This window comes from Gekko japonicus, unplaced genomic scaffold (assembly GCF_001447785.1).
Source record: "Gekko japonicus isolate JY-2015 unplaced genomic scaffold, Gekko_japonicus_V1.1 scaffold2107, whole genome shotgun sequence".
NCBI classification, from domain to species: Eukaryota; Metazoa; Chordata; class Lepidosauria; order Squamata; family Gekkonidae; genus Gekko; species Gekko japonicus.
Window position 1 is genome coordinate 35,170 of NW_015168109.1, and position 25,414 is coordinate 60,583.

The 25,414-nt window shown below is 44.1% G+C and overlaps 1 protein-coding gene across 1 annotated transcript in view; it reads left to right on the forward strand.

Moving 5' to 3' along the window:
- Window positions 1–25,414, forward strand: part of MGAT5B (mannosyl (alpha-1,6-)-glycoprotein beta-1,6-N-acetyl-glucosaminyltransferase, isozyme B) — a gene marked incomplete at its 5' end in the record, with an annotated part of 154,185 nt that overhangs the window by 21,480 nt on the left and 107,291 nt on the right. The window contains 3 exons of the mRNA XM_015414819.1: window positions 3,113–3,282; window positions 17,436–17,567; window positions 24,731–24,864. Coding sequence (XP_015270305.1) covers window positions 3,113–3,282; window positions 17,436–17,567; window positions 24,731–24,864 — 436 coding nt within the window. The remainder of the gene's footprint in view (window positions 1–3,112; window positions 3,283–17,435; window positions 17,568–24,730; window positions 24,865–25,414) is intronic.

The window sequence follows — 25,414 nt, forward strand, 5'->3', positions numbered from 1 at the left end:
AAAAGAGGAGATGTTAAAATGGAATACGATGCTACTAACTCTTGCGGACAGGTTACACCTAGTGAAGAGCTTTGTACTACCGAAATTTCTCTTCCTTTTCCAAACCTTACCAATACACATCACAGTGAAGGACACAACCAGCTGGCAAAACACAATATTGCGCTTTCTCTGGGAGGGCAAGAAATCCAGGATAAACTGTAAAGTACTGCATTTACCCTCTCGTCTAGGAGGTATAAATTTCCCTCATATCCGAAGCTATTACTGTGCCTCAATACTGGCGCAGGTGGTACCTATGCTTCACAACGAGTCTCGTAAGCCCTGGATGCAGATAGAGGAGTCGTACGTAGATCCATTCAGCCTACAAGAAACTCTATGGATGAGGCCTGGTCTTAGGCCTAGGAACATCAAGCACAATATGCTTCTGAGGACCGGGATCAAAATCTGGGATCTTAAAAAAAAGGACCTGCTTCCATCTGGGGTCTCTCAGTTATCGACATACCGGCATCAGACTTGGCTCCCCCCGGGCATGGTTCCGAACGCTTTCGCGGATTGGACAGGGGCAAATCTGAATAGGCTGTGTGACCTGGTTCACCAAGGGTCAATGATGGATAAGCTTTACTTCGACCAACGCGTGGGCAGAGCAACGCACTGGCATCAATACCTGCAGTTGAAAAATCTAATCGAAACACTGGCAGGTCTAGACACGTTTCGAAGAGATTTGACACCGCTGGAAAAGATCATAAAGATGTATCCAACACGGTCTAAAGGGACTTTGTCTATTATATATAAGACGTTACTGTCATCAGAAGCCCGAACAAAGCACAAATACCAGCTCCGCTGGGAAGAGGATCTCAACCAGCAATGGGATCATAATGACTGGGACTTGATTTGGGCCTCACCGATGAACAACTCCACGATTTTCAACCTACGACTTCAGAACTTTAAACTACTCACGAGGTGGTACCTGTCCCCAACACAACTCAACAAAATGAACAACTCCCACGACTCCACATGTTGGAAGAAATGCGGGCAACTGGGCTCGTATATCCACTGCTGGTGGGGCTGCCCGACAATTAGCCAATTCTGGAAACAGACAATTAAGCGTATCAATGAAATCACCAACCAAAATATCTCCTTTGTCCCAGAGGTAATCCTACTGAATAAGTGGGATGATTCTACGGGAGAAGAAGGGAAGACTCTCACGTCGTTATTATTGGCAACAGCTAAACTAACAATAGCGGCGGTCTGGAAATCCCCAAATCCGCCAACACTGACTCTGTGGCATGATAAGCTTTGGGAACAATTTGTTATGGCCAAAATCTCAGACCAGAGCCGAGAGAACCAGCCAACACAGCCTGGTCTTTACACAAAATTTAAAAAAATCTGGTCCCCAGTGATAAGGTATATGGAGAGACACGACATCCTTCCCACAAATCAAATCTATCACAGATGGATGTTCCTATGAAGTTCCTTCTGTTCGCGTGAACTGCACAGGGGTCTTTGCTTAGATGAGTACAACAATACCCAACTGATTGATGCCTGATCTCAGGCTATGGGCGCAGTTGGGATGTGCAGCCTCTTGATATTGGCTGAATTTAGCCAGAACAGAACCGGATTTACCATAGGTGGTGCCCATTAGGATTCAATAGATATCTTCACTAAAGTGTTGAGCTCTATGTTTTAATGACTCAATTTTTATGTATGGTATGCTGCCGTCCCTGGTTACAGATGTCAATGGTCAGGACAGTCGTAAGGGAAGAACGTTCTTAACTAATATATCCCCTTTATGCATTCCCCCCCCGCCATCTTTAGTCTTAGGTGTTTGTGCTATTCATTTCTCTGCTTTGTATTATTATGTAAAAGAATAAAAATCTTATTAAAAAAAAATGATTGGACTGGACCCAGGGGGGGAGCCTGTTTGAGCAATGTATAACTTTGGGCCTTGGTGCCAGAACTTCAGTTCGGACACAGAAGACTTAGCTTGCAACATCTTTATTCCTCAATTAACAAATCACTGCCAGAGAGTGTTGTTGAGAGTAACTTTGTTTAAGAGTCTGACACATACTAGTACTTATGCATCTTGATTCTAAATGGCCCTTCCTGACAACAACCCTCACCCCAACCCCTATAAGTAATGGTTGAGGAGGTTCTGTTCCTCTATATCTGAGAAAGTGTGACTGCACACAAAAGCTTATATTGTGAATAAAACTTTGTTGGTCTTAAGGGTGCCACTGGACTTAAACTTTGTTCTGCTGCTTGAGACCAGCATGGCTACCCCACCTGAATATCTCTTCCTTATGCTGAGGACAGTTCTGGAACAGTTTCAAGGCCAGTTCAACTAGAAATCCTCCTTTTGAGGTATAGAATTTAAGGATGGCCCCAGTGGTTCTCAAGACTGTGGCTTTTGTTATCACCAGGTGGGCTTTCCAGGAGAGGGTTTCACTAAATGTCACCCCAGGATATTTATTTATTTAATGTCTATCCCACCGTCCCAGCCAAAGCCGGCTAAGGGTGGCTTACATAAAAACAGATAATTACATTATTTTAAAGGTTGTGCATTATTCAATGAGATTGCCATTGTTTGACCATTAAAATCTCTGAGATCTCTTTCCAAAGATCATTACTTTGGTCTTAGCAAAGTTGATGTTTAGAGCCTTGTCCTTACAGAAATTGCTCAGTTTGTGCAACATCTTCCTTAACCCAATAAAAGCTAAATATATCAACACTATGTCATCTGTGTATAGTATAACCAATACTTTCTGTCCCCCCAGGGATGGTGGAAAGGAATTAGGGCCAGACAGACTTGGAACTATATCATTTAAATGCAGATTGAAAAGAAAAGGGCCAGAACACACCCCTGTTTGACCCCTTGAGTAATTGGAATCTTCTCTGTTAAAGTGCCTGTGGGGCCTACCTTAACTTCAGCAGTTATGCTAGAATGAAGTTCCTTAATCAGGAACAATAAGTGCTTATCAATATTAGTACCTGCTGGTTTCTTCCACCGGCAGTTCTGATCCACTAAGTCAAAGGCAGCAGTTAGGTTCACAAATGCTGTGAGCATATCCTTATGCAGTGCTAAGTCCATATCCCTCTCTTGTTCTCTCTTCTCTAGATTTTGATCCATATTGGCTTCTTGACAGAGGAATCAGGAGATGTTTTCAGCCCTCGTGTGTTAAAGGGGGGCCCACTGGGGGAGATGGTCCAATGGGCAGATATTTTAGCAGTCCTCTTCATCTTGGGCCACAACCTGAAAATCACAGTCTCTCTGAAAGAGCTTCAGAGGTGGGTTTCCTGTTGAATGCCAGTTGAAAAGTGCAGACACCGGGGCCAGGCTGCACCTCAAAACACTCTTTGAACCACCCCAAATGACACATCACCACGCCCTGGAGACTGTTGCCTGCAAGAAGACATACAGCAGTGCCCGGTCCAAACTTCAGTTTTGGCACCACGACCTTCTATTTGAGTTACCACCAAGAATCCTGTATTTCAAAGGCGATTGGAATAATGAACTGGTCTGACAGCTTGCCCTCTGATGTGTCATTTGGGGTGGTCCAAAGAGTGTTTTGGGGTGCCGCCTGGCACCGGTGTCTGCCTGTGAGATTGTCCAGGGGGCACTGCACTTTGAAGCAGCTGGCACAAGAACCATGCTTTGGACCAGGAAACAGCATGTGTCCCCTAGAAAGGGAGAGTCTGCTGAACATGGGGGTGTATGAAGATTTGGCAGTCCAAACCTTATTTTGGGTGCAGAGAGCACTTCCTTATTCAAATCTCCTTTGAAATACAGGCCTCTGGAAGGCACTCCAAATAGAAGCTTGTGGTAGTGTCTGAGGTATAGTTGGTGAGCCAGCTGCAGCCCTTTCTGGGTGGGAAAGATCTTGCCACTGTGGTACATACCCTGGTAACATCTAGATTACATTACTTCAGTATGCTCCGTATGGGGCTGCCCTTGAAGACTGTCCAGAAGCTACTGTTGGCACAGAGTACTGCAATCAACATGTCAACTGGAGTGGGTTGTAAAGAGCATATAACTTTAGTTTTGTTCTATCTCCTCCCCCCTTTTAATTTTTTAAAAAAATTAAGAATATATAAATTAAAATTATAATTGATCTTACAACAAAACAATGTTAGAAAGCCAAAAGCAAAATTTACATATTCTAAAGTACCAACAACAAAACAATCAAAAAAGGTTAACAACACAATACAAGAAATCAAACTTTTAAAATACCATATTCTTAAATAAAGAAGAAAGTTTATATTAAATAGTTAAAATATTTTATATATACCTTATTTTAAATGCTGCTTTAATATTTTAAATGTTTGAACATTTTAATGTTTGCCACCTTGGGGACCCAATTTGGGTAGAAAGGTGGCAGATAAATGTTTTAAACAAAGAAATATACTGCTTTCTCTATATAGATAGGCAGCTGTGTGTGTGTGTGGGGGGGTGATTCTCAGCAAATCCACAGTTTGTAAGCCACATTTCATCATGATTTCTGAATCCAGCCACAGGGTATCCCATACTTTAGTTAAAGACCAAGAATATATTTCTGTCCAACAAACTGAGGAACTGTCCAGAGGGTATTGGTGCTGAATGGCTGCTCTGCGGGTACAGTAAGCAGAAGAATTTAAATTAGTTCCTACAGAAGGACATTGCAATAGCTTGCAGGGCTCTTTCATCCATACATGGCAGACTGTTCTTGCTTCTCCCATGGCAGGTACAGCTGTCTATTGTTCAGAACTCATGTCAATGAACACACCATGGTAAATCTGCAAGATGTAAAAATGCCTGTTTAAATGAAATCATTGCTAGTTGCGATGATTATAAGAGCTGTTTCCTTTAATTAAAGATACAACTCTGTTTCTTGGAATGCACTGCTGACTAGATTTATTGACTGCTCTTGCGTGAGGGATGCAGATAAACAGCCTTATGCTGTTGTAAATTCTTCAAGGGAAGAATTTCCATGCTTTTGCATTTGATTCTCTCAGAAAAGAAGGTACATAAAGAAGGAGGAACTAGTGAGCTGTTAAATTTTCCTTCATCTTGAAATATGCTTATGTTGTACCTGATAAAGACTTCGTAACAGTGTTCTATTTAAAAGCTTTACCAATAAAAATTACCAGACTCTCATTATGTAATTGCTCTGTGGTTTAAATGGGTAATTGCCTGAGTTTGTATGCACAGAGCATCCTTTTCTGTCATCAGTCATTGTCTGGCACCTGTGTATCTCCTAAATGGGTCCACGCCTGAGGGAGTAAAAGTACATCAGCAAAGCAGACACAAGAATGATTCAAGCATGTTTAGAAGGCAGCTGAGGTGGAAGGTTTCTATTAAAATTCCACTTTCAAACTGAAGGACTGTTTCAGTCTTTGCACCTTCTCTGGTGGATTTCACTCAACACTTAGGATGCAGTTCTATTATCCATCTTTGCCAGAGATGACTTATCCCTGGGGTTCAAAAAGAGCAATTTTGGAATCTGCTAGATTGCACAAAGTGTCAAGTATTCCAAACACACTTTAGGGAAGAATGATTCATTTATATCTGCAATCTTCATTTAAATTGACACAAGAGCCACCATGCAATCAATAAAATTCTTCTCCCTTTACTCAGGTGAGCAATCCCAACTGATGTCTTTAGCATATCACAGGAGCAAATGATAAATGGACAGCTGATTCATACATTACTTTCAGCACGACTCTTTCTTGCATGGCCGAGGAGCAAGTATGCCCTCCTCTGGTCTGTCACATAGTTGATTTCATATGACACTCCTACTTCACACCAATACTCAGTCAATAGAGTGCCCAGTCCATTCAATTTATTGTCAAAAGAGTAGGGAAGGGGAGATGGCATTTTTTCATATATAAATCCATGTGTGTGGTGAATAGGAGGAGGCCAGTGATCCCAAAACTGAACCCAGGAGGCTGAAATTTGACCTAAATCTCTTGAGGGATCTAGGAATTGTGTTAGATATAATATTATTAATGGACTCTGAGACCAATAGGGCCTGGTCAAGGCATACAGTGGAATGAGGTGGTGATCTAATGGCTATGCCAATGCTGAAGGAGGACTGCACCACTTCAGACTGCAGGTGAGAAATTCCATTTTTTCACAGATCCCCTACCTTGATAATTCCCTGCAAAAAGAAAATTGGTACTACATGCAAAGGGCTGGACAAGAACCTATTTCCATGATGCGCTAATTTTTAATTTGCAGGAATTTTTTAATATGGGAGAGTGAAACCTGGCTCTCCCCACCAACGGTGAAGTGGTACTGCTAGTTCTACCACCTCAGAATTCCTTCATCCCATTCTGCTGCTTATGAAGGCCAGGCATCAGATTAACTGGGTGGAAACACAAACAGAAAGACAGAGGAGTTGAATTCAGACCTGCTATCACTATCATAGCAAGGCACCACCTGCCTTTAAAAAACACCAGGCATTCCCTGTCGTCAGCTTATGCAGTCCTTTCGTCCTCTCTCTTCCAGTATCACCGCTTACAGTTAACAGCAGAAATGCAATTAATGCTAGTATATTAGTCGGTCCTGTAGAAAGAAGCAGAAATCCCCCTAAATGAATTTCATTATGGACCTTTTATTTCAAGGAATGATAGCCTGTAAGATAAACTCAGGCTAATTTGAAAATAGGTCAATGGGATGTGAAGATAAGACACTGTAATCTGAATCTGTTGACTCAGCTAGAAAACTGGTCCCTTGGTTGATTAACAGTGCAATCCTATTTAAAACTACAATCCTAGAACCTCAGATAAAATATATACCGCAGGTTAGGAAAGGCACAAATAGGCATAGAAAAAGGCCTGCATGGTTAACAAACAAAGTAATGGAAGCTGTAAAAGTTAAAAAGGATTCCTTTAAGCCGTGGAAAGCTAGTCACAGTGAGGCTGGTAAAAGGGAACACTGGCTGTGGCAAATGAAATGCAAGTCTCTGGTCAGGCAGGCAAAAAGGGAATATGAGGAGCATATAGCCAAAAACATAAAGACCAACAATAAAACTTTCTTCAAATACATTAGAAGCAGGAAACCCGCCAGGGAGGCAGTGGGGCTCTTGGATGACCAAGGGGGAAAAGGAGTACTGAAGGATGATAGGGAAATGGCTGAGAAGCTGGATGCATTTTTTCTTCTGTCTTCACTGTGGAAGATAAGAAGTGCTTGCCCACTCCAGAACCGCTGATTTTGGGAGGGGTGTTGAAAGACCTGAGTCAGATTGAGGTGATGAGAGAGCAGGTCCTATGACTGATAGACAACTTAAAAACTGATAAATCTCCAGACCCAGATGGCATCCGTCCAAGAGTTCTGAAAGAACTCAAATATGAACTTGTGGATCTCCTGACAAAAATATGTAAGCTTTTGTTAAAATCTGCCTCCATTCCTGAGGACTAGAAGGTAGCTAATGTCACTCCCATCTTTAAAAAGGATTCCAGAGGAGATCCAGGAAATTACAAGCTAGGCAGTCTGTCATCAATACCGGGTAAGTTGGTGGAAACTGTTATTAAGGGGAGAATTAGTAGACATATTGATGAACAAGAACTATTGAGGCAGACTCAGCATGGGTTCTTGTCTTACTAACCTGTTAGTGTTCTTTGTGGGGGTAAATAAACATGTGGACAAGGGGGATCCAATAGATGTTGTTTACCTTGACTTCCAGAAAGCTTTTGATAAAGTTCCCCATCAAAGGCTCCTAAGTAAGCTCAATAGTCACGGGATAAAAGGACAAGTCCTCTTGTGGATCAAAAACTAACTAATTAATAAGAAACAGAGGGAGTATAAATGGACAATTTTCACAGTGGAGGGTGGTAAGCAGTGAGGTACTGCAGGGATCAGTACTCGGTCCAATGCTTTTTAATTTGTTCATTAATGATTCGGAGTTGGGAGTAAGCAGTGAAGCGGCTAAATTTGTGGATGACACTAAATTGTTCAGGGTGGTGAGAACCAGGGAGGATTGTGAGGCACTCCAAAGAGATCTGTCGAGGATGGGCAAGTGGGCGTCAACGTGGCATATGGGGTTCAATGTGGCCAAGTGCAAAGTGATGTGCTCTCTAGGGAACATGCGGGGAAAGGCAGTCCCTCAGCTATGCTGGTCCCTGACCATAAAGGACTTTATAGGTAAGAACCAGCACATTGAAGCAAATTCGGTATGCTATAGGCAGCCAGTGCAGTGCTTTCAGCGCAGGCTGGATGTGTTCTTACAGGGAGAAACCCAGCAACAGCCTGGCTGCCGCATTCTGCACCAGCTGCAGATTCCAATTTTTTGAGAAGGGCAGCCCATATAGAGAGCATTACAGTCATCCAACCTTGAGGTGACCATTGCGTGGATTACTGTTGCCAAGTCGCCGCATTCAAGGAAGGGAACCAACTGCCTGATCAGCCGAAGATGGTAAAAGGCTGACTTGGCAGTGGCTGCTACCTGGCCTTCATCATTAGGGAGGCATCCAAGAGCACTCCCAAACTCCTAACCTCCAGCGTTGGCACCAATGGTGCCCCATCAAAGGTTGGGAGTGGGATCCCTACCCCCAGACTGCCGCAACTTAGGCACAGAAACTCTGTCTACATTGGATTCAATTTCAGCCAGCTCAACCTAAGCCATCCAGCCACAGCTTGTAATGCCAGCCCGGAGTCTGACTGGCTGCCCGAAAACCCGAGAGGAGCTACTTGAGAAAGAGCAACTGTCTCCCCAACTTTTACCCATATCTCAGTCACGCATACCAGGTCCACACCCTGCTCCTGCAGGAAGTCCAAGAGGACCATGGTCTTATTTTTTATGGACCTGGAATTACAGAGCACCAATGCTGGAGGGGGGTCATTAGTCCTAGCCTCAACAGTATCAACATTGTAATAGTTCACCATTCCAAGAAAACTCCTTAGTTGTTTCTTTGTCTGTGGAATCTCTAAGCTCTGGATAGCTTCCACTCTATTCCACAGTGGTGATATCTTCCCATTCCCCACTCTGTGACCCAAATAAGTAACCTCAGGCAACCCAAATTGGCATTTGTTGGCCTTAATGGTAAGCCCTGCCTCCTTCAGTCTATTAAGCACTATTTCTAAATGTTTTAAATATTCTTCTAAGGTTTGGCTAAAAATAGCAATATCAGTAATATATGCTACTGCAATTCCATTTAGTCTCTGGAATGAGGCTGGAGAATTCTTCAACCCAAAAGGCAAAACCTTAAACTCATATAACCCATCAAGGTTTATGAAGGCTGTTTTGCATTGGGACCTTTTCTCCATCCCTAATTGTCAAACCCTTTACACAGATCTATGGTGGATATAATCTTGGCTGCTCCTAAGGTTTCCAATAAAGTATCCACCCTAGGCATCAGATAAGCATCCGGTTTCATGATCACATTTAACTTCCTGTAGTCTATACACAAGCAGATGGTGTTATCTGGCTTAGGGACCAGTTCCACAGGCGAAGCCCATGGACTAATAGATGGTTGTATAATCCCTAATGCTAGCATCTCTTTCACCTCCCTTCGTATGTTGTTCAGCACCTCTCCATTTGCTTTATAAGGCGGCATTCTAATAGGTGGGTGGTCTCCCGTGTCTATGTGGTGTTCAGCTAAGTGTGTCCTGCCAAGTTTAGAGGATAACAGACTTTGAAAGTTCTCTAGGAGCTTATAGATTTTTCTTTGATGCTAGGTTCTGTTTGATAGTCCCACACTAGTTGTTGAAGTGTATTCTCCCCCGTGGTCTCTTCCAATAAATCCATAAGGGTGACCTCCTCCACATCCACCTGCCTGACAATCTGTAAGGTGCCATCCTCCCTGAAATAATAAGGCTTCAGCATATTCACATGTGCAAACTTCAACCTCTGGTAATTTTTGTCCCTAGAAGTTGTGTACGTGTATAGGTCTCGCCTATCCTTCACTACAAATGCTCCTTCCCAAGCTGCTTTCAACGTATAGGTTTTTACAGGTAAAAATACGATCACTTGCTCTTCCACTTCAAAAGTTCTTTGCCTGGCACATTCCTGTCATACCAGAGTTTCTGTTTGGCCTGCGCATCTGCCATATTACTCTGAACTTGCCTCATTATTTCTTCTATTTTCCTCTGAGACTTAATACATCATCCACTACAGATGCTTTTCTTTCTGATATCCTTCCTTCCCATTCCTCTTTTACTAAATGAAGGGGTCCCTGAGGATAATGCCCATACATCAGTTCAAATGGGGAGAATCCTGTGGATTCTTGAGGTACCTCCTTATATGCAAATAGAAAATAGGGAAGCTTGTCATCCAGTCATTTGGGTGGTCCTGCACATATGCCCTTGAAATTGCCATTGAAGTTTTCCACAAGAACCTTGGTCTGGGGATGAAATGCAGTGGTCTTTAAATGCCTGATGCCACAACATTCCCATATGGCCTGCACGATTTCGGATAGGAATACTGTGCCTTGATCAGATAGTATTTCAGCAGGGAATCAGCAGGAAATCCTAATCTCCAAAAAATCTTTAAAAGTTCTTCTGCAACTGATTTCACATCCACAGAAGAGAGTGCCTCTGCCTCTGGGTATTTAGTTGTGAAGTTTATTAGTGTTAGGATATATTTGTGCCGCTTTCTGGTGAGTTTGGGAAGTGGTCCCACTATGTCAGTTCCCACTCTATGGAAGGCTTCTCCAATTATGGGTAAGGGGTTGAGAGGAGCTTTTACTTTATGCCCTTGTTCCCCCACCTTCTGACAAATCTCACAGCTTTGGCAATACTTTTTCACGTCTTGTGAAATTCTAGGCCAGTAATAGTATTTCATTAACCTTTTCTTTGTTTTACTAATTCCTAGATGACCTGCACATGGGATGTCATGTGACAGCTCAATCAAGGGTTGTCTGTATATTTTAGGAACAACCAGCTGTTTTACAGGCTCCCAATTTGACTTGGTCCCTTTTGGTTTCCAAATCCTGGCTGTGGTCACACAGCCAGGAAAATGCGGGGGGGGGGGAAGCGTGGCTGTTTGCCCCGGGGAAAACTAAAGCGCGGTTGCGCGGTCAGACCTCCCGTGGAGGTCCCGTGGAGGTTCCATGGAGGTCCCGTGGTTAGGGAGAGGTGCGGATCACACAGAAGTGGGGCCTCGGGGCAAATAAGCGGGGGCCGTGCGCGAGGGAAGCCAAGGCGGGGGCTGCCAGAGACAGCTGGCCAAGTGGCGCTGGGGAGAGGAGGGGCCAGCTGGCGACAGGGCGGTGTGGCATCGTGTCGGGCTCGGCTTTTTCCCCACCAGTGAGGCAGGCAGGGGGTGGGCAGTAGTTCTGGAAGGGCAACAGTCCAGGGAGCCGGCTGGTGGGGCATGCAAAGAGGGCAAAGCAGCATGGCTCAGCCCCCTCCGCCCTGACCGCCCCTTCCCCAAGCAGACTTCCTACTCTACTGCCGCGCCCCCCTCTTCTGGGCTTCATCTCAGCCGCTGTATCTTCTGCCTTGCCCCCTTTCCCCCTATCTATTTGTCACTCGCCTCAAGCCGTGCGCTCTTTGTTGCTTTCTTCAGGCTGCTCTCCTCTTCTCTGCACGACGTAAGTTGTGTGGTTTTTTTATTAAACTAACATTTGCGCATGCTCCGTTGGGTGCTTTTGCGCATCTGTGGAGACTTGGAAAGAAAAAAACTTTTAACTAGGGGACATGGGCGGGCGCCGGAACTACCTCCGGAAACGCGATCATACGCCCGCCCTTTGCCCTGCGGTTTCCAGAAACTAGTACCTCCGAGGTACTAGTTTTTTACTCCGCTTTTTTGGCGTGTAGCCATGGGTTAGCGACGGGAGCTCTACACTTGCCAGATGTTGCCATGTGATCGCGCCAGGAAACTCCGCCTCTCTTCCGTCTCTGTAGCGTGGCTTATGCTCCGTGTGACCGCAGCCCCTGTAAATTAACTCATTTTTCCACACAAAATTGTCTTGGTCTGTGTCAGCCTCTTTCTGCCTGGCTTTCTCTCTTATGACCTTTAACTCAGAGTCTGTTTTCATCTCTTTCTTAAACTCTTCAGAGTTTTCATTTATACATCCTCCTTTTTCTTGGGATACTTTAGCAGTAGTAAAAGGGAATTATGAGTCTGTGTCTCTCCTTTCCTCCTGCAATGCATCAATTGTGTCTGTTGCTATGATACCTAGGGGCCTGTTTTCTGGGCCTGTTGGTTCGCCTTGAGGCTAATCTTTTGAGTCTGTACATATCTATCTATCTATTTATTTACTTATTTATTTTTTATTTAGATCCCGCCCTCCCCGAAGGCTCAGTGTGGCTAACAACGAGGCACAAGTGCCAGAGTTAAAACAGAAAAAACAGCCTAAAACAATAAAACAATATAGTACAACAACAAAGTGTCAATGCTGAATTTATCGCAAGATGGGATAGATCTTAGTCCAATGGCATCGTTCCATTTGAATCTTTGCCTTTGCTCCCATTACATCTCATCCCAATATTACTGGTATTTTCTGGTCTGAAACAACTACTACAGGGAAGTATCCCTCTTTCCCCCTCTAGTTAATTTTCAGCTGTGCTAATGGCATACTTCTAGAATTTCCCCAAACACCTTGTAAGGAGATATGTTTATCTGAAAGCATGTTTTCCTTGTTAACTAATTTCGCTCTAACAAGAGTTACTGCAGCTCCAGTGTCTAGAATTGCCAATGTTTCTCTCCCATTTATTTTGATTACTTCTCTCAGTTCAGTATCTTGTGCAATGTTATGTATCTGTACTCTACACAAGTAAACTGTTTCTTCAGAGTTTATGGGTAAAGGATTGTTTTTACTGCTGTAGTCTCTAGCCTGCTCTCTTTCACTTTCTGAGGTGGTTCTAGTGACCCTCTGTACATGCTCAAGTGTTGTCTGTTTGGGTTGGTTTTTTAAACTCTGATAAGACAAATGCCCCTTTTGATCACATAAAAATACTATCTTTCCAGTATCTATCTTTCCTTCTTTTTATACTTTTATCCAGTCTCTTTGTAATCTCAGTTCTCTCATATCTCCCCTTTTTCTCTGAGTCTGAACTTCTCTGTGGCTGAACCTTTGTTTTGAAAGCTGGTTTATAAGGACAGTCTCTCTTTTCATACTGGTCCCAACCTCCTCTATTAAGCATTAGCTTATCAGCCCAATCTGCTGCTTGTTTGACATTTTCTGGAAGCCTTTCACTAGAAGTCTTATCTCTGAGGGAAGTTGAAAAAGAAATTGATCTAAAATCATCAACTCCCTTATTCCCTCTTTAGAGTCAGCTTTGGCTGATGAAATCCATTTGTCAAAATAGTCTGTTATCTTGGCACTAAATAATTTAAATGACTTCTCTTTCTGAGGAATTAGGCTTCTTAATTTTTTTCTGAAGTAATCTGAATCTGTCATATACTGCCTCCTTAAATTCAGCATAGACAACAGGCTTATCTGAGAGAAAGGTGTTATACATTTCAGCCAATTCCCCTCTAATTAAACTGGGCAAATAATTCATATATTGAGTCTCTGGTATTCTCCAATTTTGAGCAGATTTTTCAAAAGTTGACAAGAAGATTTGTGGATCTTCTCCTGTCACATACATTATGAAATCTTTTAGTGTAACTTGAGGAAACTCATATCTGAAATCAGGGTTCCCCCCCCCCCCGTTTTAAGTCTCTGTCTTTCTAATTGTAATCTTTCTGCTTCCAATTGTATTTCTTTATTTCTAAGTGCTATTGCCTGTTCTAATTCTTTAGTCTTGAGCTCAGTTTCAACTTTTAGTTTTTCTGCTTCCTTTTCCATCTCTTTAGCGTTAAGCTCTATTTCAGATCTCAGTTTCTCTTTCAAAAACTCTAAATATTCTGGACTAGGGTTAAACATTCCCTCAGGGTTTTTCTCAACTGTGATTTTACTAGCTTCCACAGTGCTTTGAATCAATATAACTCTCAGCTCTTCTACACTTTTCCCTTAATGGGATAGATTTAATTCTTTGCACTTCAGAATCAGAGCCTCCTTCTTCAATCCTAGAAACTCTGCCATTTTTCTCTCAGAGTTTTCTTTCTCCTAGAATATTTATCCCACTTAATATATGTTTTCTTCCTCAGAATGTTTGAATCTCACCACTAGTGCCAACACTCTGTGGCATCCTCACTTATTGGGGAGACTGTTTCTCCTTTAAACCACACTCTGTGTACATGAATTTAGTAGATTTCTGCTGCCACAAGGAATTAAAAATTCCAAATCTTTCTCTTTTGGTAGAATGACCCAGTGTCTGGGCACTTCAGAGGACTATGTGGCCCTGAGGAAGGACTGTTCTGATTTCTGGGATAAGTTTAAACAAATAATGATTTATTTATAAAAGATCAAAATAGGTTTCCGGGTATTTCTGAACTGTTGTTGAAGAAAGAAAATATAACTGACAAGGCTTGGCGTCACACACAGTCTCTCATACACCAAAATTCCACTGACAGGTTTAGACACTCAGTCTAAACTCGCTTTCATATATAGCCACACAGGCTGAACTCTCTTGCTCATATATAGCCACACAGGCTACTCTCTTGCTCATATAGCCACACAGGCTGAACGTTCTCTCTCACAGCCACACAGGCTAAACTAAACTCCAACTGCTTCCTTTGTCATTCAGACTTTCACAAAAATTCTCCTCACTCGTCTCTTCCAGAACACAGAACCACCTCATAGACATCTCTCCTCCCACTCTCTCAGTCATCAGCCAATCACATCACACTTATTCTCCCACTATCACTCTCCTTACATTACTGCAGTCACAGTAAACATTTAAAGAAACACACCAAAATGGAATCATTACATGATGGCTATCAGTGAAGGATGTCAAGGACCTAATCACCTTAAACAATTGTGCTGGGTGAGAGCTAGCAGATGCACTGGAGGCTGAGTAGAATACCATCTTTGCAGCCTTCACCACCATCTCATAGGATGTCATAAGTGTCCTATAAGAGGCTCTTATAGCTTCATCACGAGTATGCCATCAAATTCGCTCAAACCATCTAAGCTCCCATTTCATCCCACTGAGTTGTACCGTATACCTGGGGATGATTTACCACAGGAGTGTAGAGGGTGTTGGGGAGCAACCTCATTGATAGCTTCAGAAAGATGGGAATTCCAGTCCCCCACCAGCTCATCCAATGAAGTGTTAGAAGGCATCAGCTCCCGCAGAGCATTCTGGAACCCAAGTGGGTCCATTACTGTCTGTGGGCAAGCATAAATTAGCTCACCAGCTAGATAGAGGGGATAGAAATGCCTAGCCAGGTCTTCAAAACCAAGTGGTCTGACCATGGCACTTCCTCCTTAGAAGTCAGATCCACATCTATCCCCATGCCAAAGATGAAATCCAGACTGTGACCTGCTTGGTGTGCAGGGCCTGAAACAAATTGAGAGAGCCCCATTGTTGCCATAGCAGACACCAGGTCTGAAGCCTGAGTAGAGGCAGCAGCTTCATCTGCATGAACATTGAAGTCCCCAAAAATCGGGAACTCCAAGGCCCACTCCGCTACCACTTCTTTGGAAATCTTCCATTGGATCCAAACAATACTCTTTTCCCTAGGACAGCTAGTCTGTTTCTGGGATAGAACTCCTTGTCCTACATTTACTTTTTGTGTGTATGTTTTTTTAAAGCAGGGACACCTGAAGAACTTTGCTGTGGAATGGGCAGGATGCACAACAGGCCTGCTGCATGATAGATTCATGAATGGGTTAATGGCATAATGCAGCCATTTTTATTTCTTTTGGTTTCATATGTTGTCATCGGTTTTGATCCACATCAGTTTCGTTGACGCCTTTTCTGTTTCCTTCCTTTGAACCATTTTTACGTAATTTGTAGTCAACTGATGCAAAAATACTGTTGGTAAAATATGCTAGTTTAAAAAGGAAGATTTGCTACTATAGAATTTATACAGGAAGGAGAAAAGGGATCATTCAGCTCTTGGCCTCTGGACCTTCTCACTGCTCTTTCCTCCCATCTCCTTAGAAAGCGTATGTGCCCAATACCATCTGTGTTGTTGCAAGAACAACAATTAAGTTCAGGAGAGGTGAAGAAACCTCCCCTACCCCCAAATAGGGCTGTGAATTACAGAGCGGGGGGCAAGATAGCTCCTATTTCCTCTCCCCCAGTTATGCTTGATGCTGCTCCAAGCTGAACTTCAGGGTATTGGTAAGGAACCACTTTCTTGCTTTCCTCTTTGATATTCCACCTTAGTTCTTTAGTGCTGAAATTTACCAGAAAGGTCCAGAAAAGCTCTTGCAAGCTGACCTGAGACTCCATAATGGGCATCTGAGCCCTTCTGCGTTGTTTCATTTTATTTATAGTTTTTGGTGGTTTTCAGACAGAAGAGACTGTCTTTTCATGACACATTCCCAGAAGCCCACTTTCAGAACTATTGTTCCAGGAGCAACAGAAAATGAGGCTGTAGATGCAGGTGTATATGCTCATCCACACAGGTGCTTCTTGCTGGCTCCATATCTTAAGAAGTATCTCAGGGAAAGTTGGACACTCCCTCACATAGACGGAGAAAATCAACTTACTAGTCTCATGCAAGACTCTTATCAGACTTACAAAGACCAGTACCAGTTGAAAAGTCAAGTATATTTGGACTGTGTAAATCAGAAATGGTGAGGAGATACTTTGGGGTTAGGTCACTGGGATGTGCCCTGGAAAATCTTGTAATTCATCCACCCACTTGTCAGATGAGTTCCTTGAATTTCCCACAATCATTCCCTTTCTGGTGGGACATGAATTTTTAAAAAATCAATTGGACTGTCAGTGAATAGATGTCAATATGTTTCCCAATGTGTTGCTTTAGAAGCTAGATCTCAACCCCAGTTCTGTCTGCCATGTACTCAATGGCAAGATGGTAACTCTATATCTTCGTGTGTCATCTAGAGTGAGGGGGGGGGAATATTCTCCCTTGAAACCTTATTCTGAAGATGCTTGCTATGTGAGAGCTAATTCTCCATGACAAGACCCCATGTTGCTGTGGTATGTGTGCAGCTACTGGAATTGTGTAGGTATTGCCAGTTGTAGTGACCCTTGAACATGATCATTATTGTCCTTCCTCACCAGTGATGACTAAGTGGAAAGGGCACATGTGATTGGTCCTATCTATTTTCTTCCAGTATTCATACACAGTCACCCGCATGGTTTGGAAGCCCTCCACGGGGAAATGTTTTTGCAGATGGCATAAGTGAATGGGGCTTTAGAAAAGTAGCAGAGCTGCTGATAGATCCTTCTTCCACAAGACTGTCTAGTCCCTGATAGTTATACCACTGATCTTCACAATACTACAAGGCAATGAGTTCCTAAGTTTAATTCAGGGCACTGCACAAAAAAACCCCCAAAGTCGTGTCTGCTATTTGATTGCAAGTTGTCATCTTTTATTTAATTAGAAACGCCTACCTTTTTTGTACTATGGCTAAGAGTTTCCACACAGCAGTATTTTCTAATATATCCTCCCTATTGCCTTCCTTTGCCTTAATATTCTCATTGTTCTTTCCAGTAACTTAGGGGTGCCTCCAGGTAGAGGGAATTGCCCCTTGACAGTTCCGTTGCCCTTTGACCTCATTTATACTGATTACCATGGGCTACAACAAATGAAGCAACACATGGGCCTCTCCTTTAAGAAGTACAGGTAAGAAGAACTGGGCTGGGTCCCCCACCCCGCAATTTTGTTGTAAAATGCAGCTAGTGGAAATGACATTGACAGAACATGACATTGCTGGTCCAGACATCAACATAGTCCCTCTAGCATTGCAGTGTGTTGGAGCCCTTCTTTAGTTCGGTTCCAGCCAGCTGTTCTCATTGTCTTTTCAGAAACCCATGCAGCTTAAACTACACATGATGCTCAGTTGCACAATCCAGCAACTTTCAAAGATAGCAGCCTCTGAGACTGGGACTGATGGCAGGAAAAATTGCAGAGGAGCAATGTAGACACAGAGATTACTTTGACCATTTCCTTTCCAGCCATTTATCCACTTATAACCATACCCCACGAGCTGTTTTTTCATTCATGGGCAAAGATAAGTAGTCTGAGTCTCAGTACACAACCATTTTCAATGGCATTTGAGCATATTACCAGCCACATTTTCTAGCTGAGAGGAAGATAAAATCCATTGCTGGAAAGGCATCAGAATAAAAGGAATCCCTCTCATAATTTATTCATTTACTAGGAATAAGGCCCGTTGTGGAAATAAATACAATGAGCTCTAGGAAGAGGCTCTGGGTAGGTGCCCTGGCCTTGGGCACTCAGCGTCAATTTGCTGTAGTGACCTCAGCAGGGTGTAATGACACAGAGCTTCCTGTTTTCTCTAGGGGAACTGATCTCTGCCATCTGAAATGCAGTTGTAATTTTGAGTGATCTCCAGCCTTCCCCTGGAGATTGTAGAAACAACAGAGAGATCATGGAAAGGATGCAAACAATAATAAAAACAACGGTGATGTTATATTATGAAAATATATTTAGACTACTATTCTGTAGTGAATCATATTTCTTCATCACATTATAAAAATATACACATATGCGTATATTTTTATAATGTGATGAAGAAATATGATTCACTACAGAATAGTAGTCTAAATATATTTTCATAATATAACATCACGGTTGTTTTCATTATTGTTTCCCCTGGAGATTGGCAACAATGGTTCCTCAGGAGGAAATGGCTGGTTTGGATGGTAGAGTCTATAGCATTATACCTGTCTTGGAGGTAGCAACCCTATCTCCTTCCCAGCCAACCATCAACATACCATTATCTACCCCTCTGACTTCAGCTTTCCATCCCCCCCCCAACCTGGAGCCTCTACCTAGGAAAAGTACAGTCTTTCTCCTCCTCAGTGGGGACCCAAGCAGGAGGGGAAGTGACCTCTAATGACTCAGAGTCCACCCTGCAAAGCAGCCCTTTTCTCCAGCGGAACTGATCTCTGCCATCTGGAGAGCAGTTTTAATTGTGAGTGATCTCCAGCCCTCGCCTGGAGAATGGCAGCAATCATTCCCCAGGAGGAAATGGCAGGTTTGGAGGGTGGAGTCTATGGCATTATACCTGTCTGAGGTCCCACTCCTCAAACCTCACCCTTTCCACGCTCCACTCCTCAAATCTCCATGAATTTTCCAACCTGGAGGTGGCAACCCTACTTCCTTCCCAGCCAACCATCAACATACCATTATCTGATGCTCTGACTTCAGGTTTCCATCTCTTCCTCCCTCCCTGTAGCCTCTACCTTGGAAAAGTACACTCTTTGTCCACAGTGGTGACCAAAGCGGCTCACATCATTCTCCTCTCTCCCTTTTGATTTGCATAACAACCCTGTGAGGTAGGTTATGCTGAAAATATGTGAGTGGTCTGAAATCACCAACCAACTTCCACAGGAAGAACCAGGGTCTTATTCATATGGCTTGCTAAATGAATTAACTATCTGTACATTTAAACTCCACACACTCTGACAAAGTTTGTGAACGAAACAAGACTTGATATGCATAGTCCGTTGTGTTGATGGTGTCACTATGAATGATTCTTGAGGAATTGAATTGCTCCAAGTAAACCTGATCTTGGAAAAGATTTTATAAATTTGTGGATATTTCTTTTTGGCATAATACATCACGGTTGTTCTGCTTGTTTCAGCCTCCAGATGGAGCCTGGAGATCTCTTGGAATCACAACAGATCTCCTAACTACAGAGATCAGTACCCCTTAGGGTTGCCAGCTCCAGGTTGGGAAATTCCTGGAGATTAGGGATGGAGCCTTGAGAGGGCAAGGTTTAAAGAGGGAAACGAGGTCAGCAGAGGAGAAAGAGATGCCTCAGAGGCCAACAGAGTCCACCCTCCAAAGTAGTGATTTTTCCCCAGGATAATCATCTGGAGAGTAGTTGTAATTCTGGGTGATCTCCAGCCACACCTGGAGGTTGGTAACCATAGTTCCTGTTGAGAAAATGGCTGCTTTGGAGGGTGGACTCTATGGCATTATATCCCTCTGTAGTCCCTCTCCTCCTCGAACCCTGCCTTCCCCAGGCTTCCCCAGGCTCCAAATCTCTAGGAGTTTCCCAACCTGGGGCTGGCAACCTTGTCTTCTTCCCAACCAACAGCCAATCTACCTTCATCTGCCCTTCTGTCTTAAGCTCCCCCCCTCCACCGGCAGCCTCTACCTAGGAAAACTGTGGGCCATATGTGTGGTGCTGGCCACTGGGCCAGGCTCACTGGCACAGTAGGAACCCTCAAGGACTTGTGGGGTGGCAACTCACTTTCCCCTATATCCCCCTCCCCACACTATTTCCTATTTCCCTCCCATGGACAACCCCCATATCCTCTTCCCTTTCCCTGCCTCATTCTCACCCTCTCAGCCATTCACCAAATAGGGTTGCCAGGTCTTGGTTGGAAAATACCTGGAGACTCTGGGGGTGGATCCAGGAGAGGGCAGGTTTTGGGGAGGGGAGGGGAGGGGCATGGTACAATGCCATAGAGTCCACCCTTCAAAGCAGTCATTTTCTCCAGAGGAGTTGATCTCTGTCAGCTGGAGATCAGTTGTAATAGCAGGAGATCCCCAGGCCCCACCTGGAGGCTGGTAAACCTATCACCAACCTACCTTTTATCTGCCTTCCGTCTTCAGATATATTTATTATTTATTTACTTTGTACCCCACCTTTCTCCACAGTGGGGACCAAAGCACTTTATACTATTCTCCTCACCTCCTTTTTATCTGCACAACAACTCTGTGAGATAGATTAGGCTGAAAGTATGTGACTGGTCCAAAATCACCCAGTGAGCTTCTGCAGGAAAATGGGGATTCAAACCTGGATATCCCAGACCCTACTCTGAAGCTCTAACCGTTATAACAAACTGGCTTTCATAGGGTGGCTGCTGTTGAGCAGTAGCAAGCAGCCAGGCCTATTTGAGCCATGCAAGTCACTCAAAGGTTGCTGCCAGGCCACAGTTTGCCAGCCTCCAGGTGGGACCTGGAGGTTTCCCAGAATTACAACTGAACTCCAGACTCCTTCTGGAGAAAATGGCTTCTTTGGAGGGTGCACTGTATGATATTATAGTCTGAGACCTCTCCCCTCCCCAAACCCTGTCCTTATCAGACTCCACCACAAAACATTCAGGAATTTCCCAATCTGGAGCTGGCAAACCTAGTCAGGCCTAAACCTAATGAGTTCCCCCTCAAAGTCAAAAATAGTTCTCTGAAAAGGACCCTGCCTTTTACTTACTGAAACCCAGCCTGGAATACTGTTCTTGCCTAGCAACAGCCACTGAGGGAATCCCTTTCTTACAGCTACAAACATTCCTTTTATCATTTTTGGATCCCAGTTCTGAAAACCTGGAGCCCTTTTCAGGTTTGTGGAAAGATCTGTCTTGCCCATTCACAGCTCCAGTCCCTGGATTTAAGTATCCAAGTACCAACTACTAACCAACTACATATTACTTATTCACTACATATTGCTCTGGTACAGTGCAGTGGTTAGATGCTGCACTCAGATATGCTTCAAATCTCTATTCAGTAAGGACAAAGAAGAAAAAAGAGGGGAAAAACTGAACCTAAACCTAGAATTCAGAACCTAAAAAGGTTAGTCAAGAATAGAAGAGGGCCAACTCTAAAAGTCTAATTATGAAACATACAAAAATATACATGTATTTATCTCTGCCTTATTATAATTGAATAGCAACGTTCTATATTGAACATTCTAATTTTGGCCCCTTTAGTGTTAGGCCGGAAGAACTGCCACTCAGAAGACACTGGCTGGGTTGGCTGGCTGCTTTGTGCAGTCCCGCCCAGCGTTCCAAGGTCATTTGCATATGGAAGCTGATTGGACTTCACTCCATTCCACACCTCAAACTCCCCCCCCCCGCAAGGCAGTTGGAATTTTCAGTTGCATAACATACCTCATAGGGGAGAGAATGATGTCAGCTGCTCTGGTTACCACTGCAGGGAAAGGCAGCCCTTTCCCTAGTCAGAGCCTGGGGGGGGGGGGGGGTTGTAAAACTTAAGACAGACAGGCAGATAAAGGTTGGCTGATGGTAGCCAGGAAAGGACATAGGGTTGCCAACTCCAAGTTGGAAACTTCCAGGATATTTTAGGGATGAAGCCTGCTGAGGGTGGGGTCTGAGGAGGAGGAGGGGGACCTCAGACAGATACAATGCCATACTGCCCACACTCCAGACAAGCTGTTGCCAGTCTCCAGGTGACAGCTGGAGAGATCTTAAAGCTTTGGTGCTACTTCAAAGTTCCCCAGGAGCCCAAAACAGAGTAGTGTTTTGGAAAATCTTGAGGAATTGTTTGGTGCATTTACGATGGGGCTCCTGGGGAACTATTGTTGCCAATCTTGGCCCAGCAGCCATCAAACCATTCTCTTCAACCCCCTGCTGTGCAGCTGACTTCCCCCTAGGGTTGCCAATCTCCAGGTGGGACCTGGAGATCTCCCACTGCTACAATTGATCTCCAGATGACAGAGATCAGTTCCCCTGGAGAAAATGGATGCTTTGGAGGGTAGACCCTATGACATTATACCTGCTGAGTCCTTCCGCCCCCCCCCCGCCCAATGCTGCCCTCTACAGAATCCACCCCCCAAACCTCCAGGTATTTCCCTCCTTAGAGCTGGCAACCCTACATTCCCCTCAGTGCCTGTTGGGAGTGGGTGGTGGGGGAGGGGAAGGGAGTGGGCGACCGGAGGCTTCTGCCTCCTGTCTCCGGTCCTGGAGTGGGGGGGGTGGAAACGGACCCGGCAGCCGGAGGCTTGCACCTCCAGTCGCCGGCCCTGGAGTGAGTGGGGTTGGGTGCGGGGAAACGGACCCTGCGGCCGGATGTCGGCCCTGGAGTGTGGGACCTCAGACAGGTAGAATGCCATAGACTACACCCTCCAAACCAGCCATTTTGTCCTGGGTAACAATTGCTGCCAATCTCCAGGTGAGGGCTACAGATCACTCACAATTACAACTGCTCTTCAGGTAGCAGAGATCAGTTCCTCTGGAGAAAACTGTGGACTCTGTCATTATACCCTGCTGAGGTCACCACAGCAAATTGACACTGTTTGCCCAAAGCCAGAGCACTGCCCCAGAGCCTCCTTCTAGATCTCGTTGTATTGCTTTCACAATGGGCTTTACTGCTAGTTCAACATAAATTAAAATAATAAACAAGGGCCCATACCTCATATACAAATATAAAAACATACAAAGGCAAAAATACAAATGAAGCCTCCAGTGCAATCACATGTCCAGTAGTACTTTTCTTTGCCCAGTGGTTAAACTTTGGAACAATTGGTTTCTGGTCTTTATTCCATACTTTGTATATGTATGATTGTATGTATTTTTGCATATCAGCCAACATGTTCTGTCTGTATTAGACCTCTGAGGAAGGCCTGTAAAGGCCGAAACGTGTTAGGTCTAGCTTATTAGCCCTTGTATGTTTTTATGTTTGTATATGAGGTATGAATGGGCCCTTGTTTGTTATTTTAATTTATGTTGAATAAATACATGTATATTTTTGTATGTTTCATAATGAGATTTTTAGAGTTGGCTCTCTTCTATTCTCAAATCTCTATTCAGCCATGAAGCTTGGGTGACCTTGGGTAAATTTCTCTCACTCATCCTACCCTACTGTGCAGGAGAGAGAATCATGCACACCACCATGAGCTCCTTGGAGGAAAGGCAGCATAAAGCATATTATAGATACGCAGATATTATGCTGGTTACAGATTCAGGGGTGTAGGACTATGTTAGGTAGATCACATTGATATTCCTTCTTTCATTATTTTGGTATACTTATAAACTTTAAATAGTTAGCAGGGAAAAGGTGTTTCCCACACTGAGCAACATGCATAATAGAAAGGCTAGTCACATATCCTTCTTGTATGAGGAATAGACAATATCACATGGTGTATGTAGCATTGGTACAATGCTAAGAAAGACCACATTGTCCCAGAAGACAAGCGTCCGTAGAGATTGTCTAGCATGAACGCAGGTGTTGCTAGTCAGTAGCTAGTCTGATCTCCTATTATCTCCACCCAGGGTTACTATAACAAGTTCATGCTGCATGTATTCAGCAAATTTGACAAAAGGTAGCAGTTGGAAGTTGGATGAACAGGAAAGCGCATCCATATGTTTGCAGTAATGTGCCCATTCATCATACACTTTACAATTTACTGTGCATATAAAAATCCATGGGATAAAATGTTGCCATTGATCAGGAAAAAGAAGAAGAAAATGCAGATTCCTGTATACTGTCTTCTGCCTGCCTTATTTGTCAGGAAGAACTGATTTGCAGGGACCATAAGAATCACCCCATAATATTCCAATGGAAGTGCATCTGATGGACATATCTCCATGCATTGATTTGATGTTATATAAAGGATTGCTTTGGCTAAAGGTGCTTGAGTGGCCAGCAGTTGGTTTGCTTTTCCTTACACTTGCAGTTTCTAAATCTCCCTCATCTGTCTATGCCATTGTCTAGCTGATTTCTTATGCTGTAAAAGCATCCTTCCCTCTTTCCAGTTCACCTCTGATCTTCTGGGCTGCCCTGCTTCAAGGCACAACTGACTTTGTCTTAGTTTATTGTCCCAGAGGTCATGCTCAGGGCACATACTGCCACACACCAGTAGCAAAGATGTTGATGGTCCCTTGTCCCTGATGTGAGAGGTCTATCTTTGCCTATAAGGGACCCTAGGGCCCTCAGATGTTTCCTAAAGCCACAATCCACACAATGAGAGCTTTGTATGGTACAGTGCCTCTGGACAATTAATCTATAGCTCATGTTCTTTATTTGGGTCTCTCTCAAGACCTAACTGGCTTTTCTTCACCTCTTACCTGGCACAGGTGCCGCATTCGAGTAATTGACACTTTTGGGACAGAACCTGCATACAACCATGAGGAGTATGCCACACTGCATGGGTACCGGACAAACTGGGGCTATTGGAACCTGAATGCTAAGCAGTTCATGACCATGTTTCGTAAGTAGTTGTAGCACATTTCATCGTGGAGTGATCTGGTTATAACAGTGGTGCTCAGACATAAAGAACCAGCTAGATCAGATCAGAGGTCCCCCTTAGCCAGCATCTGGTTTCCAACAATGCCTACCAAAGGTCCTGGGAAGTTCACAATTAGGTTATGAGAGAAAGAAGTCTCCTGCTCTTCCCAGCGAGTAGCAGGGGTCGTTTCGTAGAAAAAGAGCTAGGGGAACTCATTAGCATAACTCATTAGCATATGCCACACACCCCTGACATCACCGGAAGTGTGTCATAAGGCCACACCCCCTGACATCACCGGAAGTGTGTCATAAGGCCACACACCCCGCCTCCAACGGTCCCGGCCGCCAGCGGCGGCCTTGCAGCTCCACTGCCGAGCCCCATTAGGGGCCCGGCGGTGGACCTGCAAGGCCGGCGGGAGTGCAAGGAAGCCCCACAAAGGCCCTCCCTGGCCCCAGGCAGGCAGGGGTGGGGAGAGGCAGGGAGGAAGCAACTTACCCTCCCTCTTCTCCTGCCTCCTCCTGGCTGAATGAGG